General features: G+C 40.5%; 1 protein-coding gene across 1 annotated transcript; it reads right to left on the bottom strand.

Moving 5' to 3' along the window:
* Positions 1-1,204: 1,204 nt before the first annotated feature.
* LOC102029043 (apolipoprotein R-like) lies at positions 1,205-7,196 on the bottom strand. Its single transcript, XM_005375425.2, has 4 exons — positions 6,750-7,196; positions 3,065-3,235; positions 2,016-2,191; positions 1,205-1,491 (listed from the first exon to the last, which is right to left on the bottom strand). The coding sequence occupies exons 1-4, from the start codon at positions 6,871-6,873 to the stop codon at positions 1,327-1,329; spliced, it is 636 nt and encodes a 211-aa protein (XP_005375482.1). The 5' UTR covers positions 6,874-7,196; the 3' UTR covers positions 1,205-1,326.
* Positions 7,197-7,971: the final 775 nt, after the last annotated feature.

Raw genomic sequence — 7,971 nt, 5'->3', positions numbered from 1 at the left:
TTTTATTTCATTCATTGAATTCTTCAGCTCCATGATTTCTCTTCATTTTAAATTGTTATTATATGTAATTTATTACAGAATTTCTCATACTGATCCTCAATTGTTTTAATTTCACTGAATTATCTATCTGTATTCTCTTATATCATTGAATTTCCTTAAGATTTCTGTTTTAAAGTCTGTTTCAGGGAATTCATAAATTTTCATTTCTTTGGAGTGAGTTACTAGAGAATATATAAAATGCTACAATCATCAACTATCTAATTATCTAAACTTAATCTTCCTACCCAGTTGCTCCCAGAGCTTTCAAGGAAACCAAAAGCAAATCTACACAAAGCACCACCCAAAAGGTGTTGGGGTTTTAGCTCAGCGGCAAAGTGCCTGCCTGGCAAGCACAAGGTCGTGAGTTCGGTTCCCAGTACCGGAGAAAAACCAAAAAAAAACAAAAACAAAGCAACACCCAAAGACATCCCTAGTAGCCTAGTGGATAATAGCTTTTGAGATTGTGGATAGATACCATCTATCTTAGGTGGATTCCTCTAGCAGCTCAAGCCCCTCCGTAAGCTTGGTAGACTCCATGATCTCTTCACAATGTGTTTGGGGAAACTAAGTCAAAGAGGCCAAAGTTCCTCACAGAGCTCTGTGTAAAGGAGAGAAGAGACAGCATGAGGAGCTGAAATCCACAGGAAGCGGGAGTCTGAGGAAGAGTTACCCTTCAGTGCCCTTCCTCCACTGAGGACCTGGAGCAGCAGAACCCTTTTGAGTACCCAGAAACATACAGGAGATTGGCATGGTGTTTCTCTTCATTTGTGCATGTGCTGCTAAAGCCATTTTAATTTGATATTGAGGAAAATGGTGATCAAACAGCTGGAAGTCTTGGGAGTGCACAGGTAGCTGACATGTGGGCTTTGCGTTCATGGTGCTGGAGTGAGGAGGTTGGACACAGAAGCAGATCCACTCCTTGGAAGGAACTGTTGAGTGAGGCAATGTGCACAGGGGCTCAGAGGAGGTATGACTCTGCCATGAGGGGATGCACAGGGATTGGGGTGTGCTGACATTTAATCTCGACTCTGAGGATACAAGTGATGTGACCATAAGGCATGTTAGTGTGAGCTGCAGCACATTCCCAGTCATAAATATATAAGCCTGTTTAATGGGTTTGCTTGGGACTTTCTTTATGATATTTTAAATGACCACAAAGGCAAAGTAGTTTGGAAATATGAATGTTTATTGTCATGAATATCTGTGCCAAAGAGATTGTAGAGTTGCTAAAGTCAAGTGATCCACCTATATATGTTTTCTTCTCTCTTTTGGGAAAAGTTGCAGTGATCACTCCAGTGTGGGTTGCCTGGGCTTGTCTCTCTGTAGTTCCAGTAGTTCATTCTCCAGGGACAGCTTATACACCTCCAGGGCCATTTTCACATCCTCCAGGCTCGGCAGGCACTGCATGAGCTTTCTGCCTGCGACCACTTGCTCGCAGCCTTCGGGGACCTCCTAAAAGAGACAGTGACAGGTGTTGTAGAGAGGATTCTCTGTGGTCATGGAGGGGATGCATCCTGACAATGGCACAACTACAGATGAGGGCTGAGACCAGGTCTGACCGGTGGTTAAGCAGGGAAAACCAGAAGTCCTACTGGGCCCTGGCAAAGTTTTCCCCAGAAGACATAGTTGTGTTCTGAGAGAGTAACCTAAATAAAGGGGGTAGAGGCCATTTCTGCTGAGCACCCACAAGTAGGATAACTGTATATTATATGACTTAGAAAAAATGTTTAGGAAATAGTACTCCCAAGCCTATGGGACCCTAGTCTCAAAGGTACTCGTTTTTCCTGTTCTTGAAAACAGGGAAATTGCCACCTCTACCTAACTAAGCAGTGAGTCAAAAAAAAAAAAAAGAGTTTGTTTGAGGGAGTCAGAAATGCTTCTTGACAAATCATATGTCACCATTCATTGCGGGGATAGTGCTTTATAGGAGAGCACTGTGTCTGACAGTATGGAACGGCCTGAGTTGTCTCACTTACCCAGTCACACTTGGGCACCTCTGGGTACCAGGTTCCATTTCCAGAGCAAGTGATACTTCGGGAACCCACCACTCCAAAGCCAGAGTCACAAAAGATGGTGACATTTTCAGATTCAATATACTTAGGTTTATTCACAGACAGCTTTCCATTTTCTATCTTCGGTTCCAGACACAGAGCTACAATGGAAAATATTTTAGGCAATCTATAAATCTAAGAAAAAAGACACGATAATAGTCTAAGGTAATAAGAGTGAGTTATATTTAGGTGCTACTTATTATTATATCTTTTCTTTCATGTCGATAGCAATATTTTTAAGGATGACTACCTATCAGATTTTAGATTTTATGTCATGATCTCACTTAATCTCACAGTACACTATGAAATAAATATCATTTATCCCCATTGTAAAGGAAAGAATTTGAGGTAAATAAGGTAAGAAACTTGTGAATGTCATAAAGGTTTTCAATAAAGTGATGGAATGTAAATAAATACATATGACCCCAGATTCTTAGCCATCGTGGTAAATATCCCTTGCACACTCAACTTGACCCTTTCTGTCCCCTCAACAGGCTGCACATTAAAAGTCTTTCTCACATACACCCCACGCCACAGCAGCTGGTGCCCTGCACATGGCTCTGAGGAAATACCTGTTACTTTGGGAAGTCTGGAATTAGCTCAGGAGCCTACAGCACCCCTCTTCTAGATGATGCTAGAACACGTTTTCTTGAGGATTTTACACAGATTTACTGGTACACACATATAGAATGGGATGCCTATAAAGTAGGTTCGGAAATAAAAACAAGAAATGAGGAACGGGGCTGAATCAAGAAGGCTGGATTCCACGATTGGGAGAAACTGCAGGAATGTCACATTTATCTATATTCTTTGTATTGTTTGTATAGGATACCATCTGTGCATATTAATTATTTGAACTAAGTACAGTGAAATCAAATGTTTTTGTGCTGCCTCTGGCAGGGAAGAACATTGTGCTGGATTCTCTTGTGACAGCTTCACCCGCTTGGTTGTGGGCTAAAAAGGAGCAAAGTTACCTTTGCATAGGGGAGCTTCAGGCGACCAGTGTGAAGAACTACAGGTGAGTTTCGCTTGTCCAACCAGACCATATCCTTCATCACATTCATATGCAACCTCATATTTGAAGATATTGTATGCATTGACTCGTTTATGATGTCCATGGGCAATGCTAGGAGGCGAAGGGCAACCTTGATGATAAGACATGAAAGTGAGAGAGTGTGAGTTTGTAGAGCATGTGAAGTAGCACAGCCCAGGACCTATCTGGTTTGTAGACAGCTTTGTTCTACCACCCATCTTCTCTGTCCATAAGGTCATTCCTGCTGCCTGTCTGCAAGCTTTGCAGTGAGGAGCTGCAGCGCCTGGACTTTCCTTCACTTCCCTGACATGTGCATTCAACTTTACCTTGCTATCTTTTCATGAAGGCTGAATTCATTCTTCAGTTACATCATATGAGTGGTGCCCTCAATCCATTTCAAGCTAAATGCAAAGATGTACATTGGTGAGAAAGTAAAAAGATGTGAAATCATTCCATAATCTCAGAGCCCTTGCTCTCCGGTCAAAACTATGCACCCGTCCACCATGAAAATACTGCATTTTAGAACATTTTAGAAGAAAGCTCATAGGAGGAGCAAAAACACTGACTTACACATTAAGAGAAGAAATAGATGTCAGAACACTGCTCTGAAAGAGACCATTGTCATGGCCACAAGCAATGCATGAGAAATTTAAATAAAATAGAGCAGAATGTCAGACACAGTACTAAACTAATATAAGATTTCTTCTTATAGCTGGAACCAAGCATCAGTTATTTCCCAAGCATGTATTTACTAGAAATAAAAGTTAAAAATGTTTTCCCACTTATGAGTATTTAGAAACCTTTCTTTTGGCCTTTCTAGTGGGTACTTCAACCTTAACTATCATTTTCTTATAGAAACTCTCTTTATAGGCTAATCAATCCACCAAGCAATTGGTCCCAAGTAGGTTGGACACGTGTCCAGTCTGCACCTGTGCTCACATCATCTCTCCTACATGCAGTGCCACTCTGTTTTTTCTGTCTGCTACTCCAGGCCCATTTGCTCCGAGAAGGCTTCTGCTACTTCTCAGCAAACAGACATTATTTAGTTCTCAACATCTTACAGCAGTTATTAGACACTATATATCACAGACAACTATTTTTTGTTATCTTAGTAAAACCTTGACATTGTATACCACACACCGTGTGTGCATATATATATATATATATATATATATATATATATATGGCATGTATATTATTTACATTTTATCTGTACATGCATAATATATACTATCTCTGTTATGTATTTAAATGTACAATATGTATACTATGCATTCTATGGCAATATGTGTATCATATGATATGTATATAGCCTTAGATATTTCTAATATATGTGTGCAGGTATGGGTGTGTGTGTGTGTGTGTAGGTGTAAAATGTAAGAACTGGACACAATGTATCCATAATCCAGACACTTCAAATGTATTTTCTCCTCCCAGCTACCACAATACTATTAAGAGATGTACATTATCAGCTTCCCCACCTTTTAGAGATGACAACATATCTTTGGAGGAATTCAGTGTCTTGCTCCAGCCAAAGCAACTACTGAGAGGTGGAACTGAGGTCTGGTTTGCTCAAAAGCCCATATTCACTATGGCTTTGATCTATATTCTCCAAGTACTACTTATATTACCTGAATTTATAATTTGTTTTGTTTTGAAAGCAGAGAATGTGTGTCCGTGATCTCTGTCTCTGTCTTTGACGTTATAGGTCCCAAATAAATGCCAACCTGTGTACAAGTTTAAGGTTTATGGGTGGACTCTCCTAAATATCAAATGAAACACATCCATGAGGAAAAGGCCTTTTCTGAATTGATCCATAAATATTTCTATAATTCCTCCTATCAGGCTCAGCAGACCAGGAGCCATGTCCTCCTAACACTGTGAGAGATCTCAGACCTGACCACGCGGGTAGTAAAACCACAGCACTGTTCAGTTTGAACTCATGTGAGAGGCATAGGGGGAGGCAAGAAGGGTCAGGAGGAGAGGGACAGAGCCAAGGGGGAAAGGGGCAAGACAGCATATTCTTAGGAGACTGAAGTATATTCTGAGGTTTAGAAAAAAACTGCATAGAGGGTGAGATATGGGCAGGTTTTTAATGTTGGGATAATAGTTTGAGCAAAGGAAAAGTGACAGAAGTTTGATTTTGTAGAAGAAAAAAGAAGGTAACTCAAAAACCTGTCCAGACTGGTTCAGGTTGGGGCTGGGGATTTAGCTCAGTGGCAAAGTGCCTGCCTCACAAGTGCAGGGTTGTGAGATCAATTCCTGGTACCGGAAGAAAAACAAAAAACAAACAGACTGGTTCAGGTACACCTTATACAGCAGGTTGAGGAACAAGGACCATAGTGAGGTGGGCTTGAGGTATTGGAACAGTGAATAAATGCAGAGGAACCAGAAGGAATCTTGACAACTTTCAGTGGTTTGTTGAACAGTCTACCTCCCCCGTCTCAGACAAGAAAAGGAGCCCGGGCAGATCAGGGTAGTGAGAGGGCGGGAACAGGCTGGGGCTTTGGAATAATAACAACCGGGTTGTTTCTGTACCCAGGAGAGCAGAATCACCCAAGTTGAATGAATTCTTTTTCCTAACCTTTTAAAATGTCCTTTTAAATATTCCTTTAAAAATATTCATTATCTGAGTGTATAAAAATTCTAAGTAAAATACCTTAGAAAAACAGCTCTGAAGTCACTCTGCAGTATTAAGAAAGTTCCAAGTCTGGACAACTTTGGGTCATTCTGGGGCCCTAGAAATTTTGTCTTCACAAATTCTACCAATGTCTTTACCAGGATGACAAAGTTGTTTGTGCTTTGCATGGAATCAATCCATGCACCATCAGGATTGGAAACATGCCGGATATTGATCGAATATGGAACAAAACCTACATGGAGAGCAACAAAGCTTTTGGTGTACTCTTTCTTCCATTTCGAGTTGATTTTGAACTCTGTACAGAATGTTCTACTTTAAACACTGAAAGATGGTACAGAGGATATGTACCTAAATATTTCTAATAGTCTTAGAAAATTTTTCTCATGAAAAGAAACAGTATCAGAATAAAAATTTTTATTGGCACATTTCTCTTTAAAATTAAAACAATTACATCTGCATTAATGAGCATCCCTAGCCCAGTAGGAGCTGCAGGTCCTCAAATACTTTCACTAGGAACAACTATTCTCTAAATTACAATACTATGCCTCACACTTACACAATGGTTTCAGTTTATACAGAGATTTATAATTTAACTCTAGTAATTCACGCCTCATTCATAATATTATAAAATTTTACTTTCTTAAAGGCAAACATGTACTCAATCACCAACGCAGTAGGAAAAAAATGGCCTCACAGAAGAATTAATTATCGAAGAGTATTCATTTAGGTATAACCAAATAAATAACCAAATAAAAAGGCTTTGTTTTTACTGGATCAGTTCCTCAAGGATTTGTAATATTTAGCTTTGCAACTAGTTATAGCTTATTTTGAAAGGATGAAAACTATTTAGATGTAGTTCTTTAAAATGTGCTTCATTTCTGTAAAATTGTGTTGAATTATGAGCATTTGATCAATTCTCAGACAAGCGTTCTCTCCCTACCTTGGTTTAAACTCTCCCCCCTTTACACACAACCTTTGTACTCACCACACAGTACAGGTGGACACCACATTAAAGACAGGACCCCGAGAAGCCACAGTGCTGGTAAAATTCTCTGCAGTTTGGAGGGCATGGTGAAGAGACTCCGAGAGAAAGCACTGGGGCTCAGCATTCTCAGACGCTCTCAGTCAAGCTACCGTTGAAGCTCCAAATCACAAGTAATCTGATGCCTGGACCGAAAAACTGAGTCTTGGCAAGGTTATAGCAATGCGGCACAGGAGGGGGTGGGCTGGTGTTCAGTAGACCAGGTCAGGATGGGACCCGACCCAGGTCATCCAATAAAGCTCCAAGTCTAGGGGAGAAGGATCTGAGACTGCATGAGAAGACTCTGAGTGTCTGTGGCTGTTTAATCATAACTTCAAGACTTCCTCACTTTCTTTCCCATGACAACACAGGCACCGTTGACCTGTTATCTCCATGTACACTGCATTTCCTGGTCTGTGTGGCAGGTTCCTCAGGGAGGAGCTGAGATACCGTGGCACTGCCTTCCTCTGGTGGCAGACCTCAGTTACTAGAGTGACTACCTAGCAGGACACAGGGGGAAAAACATCTGCAAGTAAATTTTCATACCCCACAGCTTAATTGAACTAGAAGAAGCACACACATCTACTCATGGAAAGACAAAAGTGCAGTCCAAACAATTGCTCTCGCAACGTTTATGCTTTCTTGATTTATTTGCGACACTAAATTAATTACCTTTGGGGCTGTGCTCCTAGAGGGTAAAAAACAGATTCTTAGAGTGGTGTTTCCAGTGCAGATAAATCATTCATGGGAAAGTAAATAGTAGAGTACAAAGTCTTATTAATGGACAAAGTTTCATGATAACTTCAAAAGATTTTTTCAGTGGGATTGGGTTAGAGTGAAGGAACTTCCATTTTAATATTAATTACATTTTTGACAAAAGTACTAAGAAAGGAATTGTAGAAGGCACGCTTGTTAGCCCCAAGGCTTAGTTCCTGGCTATCTGAATGAAGACTGGTCCACTAATAGCTACCTGGATCTCAGGTGAATATTGCTTACTTTAGTCTCTGTGAAGCAGAAAGGTAACTTATCAACCTGTATCACGTTCTGTCACTTAGGTCAGCTGTAAATATTTGATATTGAAGATAGATGTTCCTCTAGAGATGACAGTGGCATTTTAAAATGTCTCAAGCTGGATGTGGTGGCACACTCCTGTAATCCCAGCCCTCAGGAGGCTGAGGCAGAAAGA

The sequence above is a fragment of the Chinchilla lanigera genome, unplaced genomic scaffold (assembly GCF_000276665.1).
Source record: "Chinchilla lanigera isolate Chin_1 unplaced genomic scaffold, ChiLan1.0 scaffold00005, whole genome shotgun sequence".
In the NCBI taxonomy this organism is placed as follows: Eukaryota; Metazoa; Chordata; class Mammalia; order Rodentia; family Chinchillidae; genus Chinchilla; species Chinchilla lanigera.
Note: the sequence above shows the minus strand (reverse complement) of the source record. Positions and strands in the feature narration are given on the sequence as shown.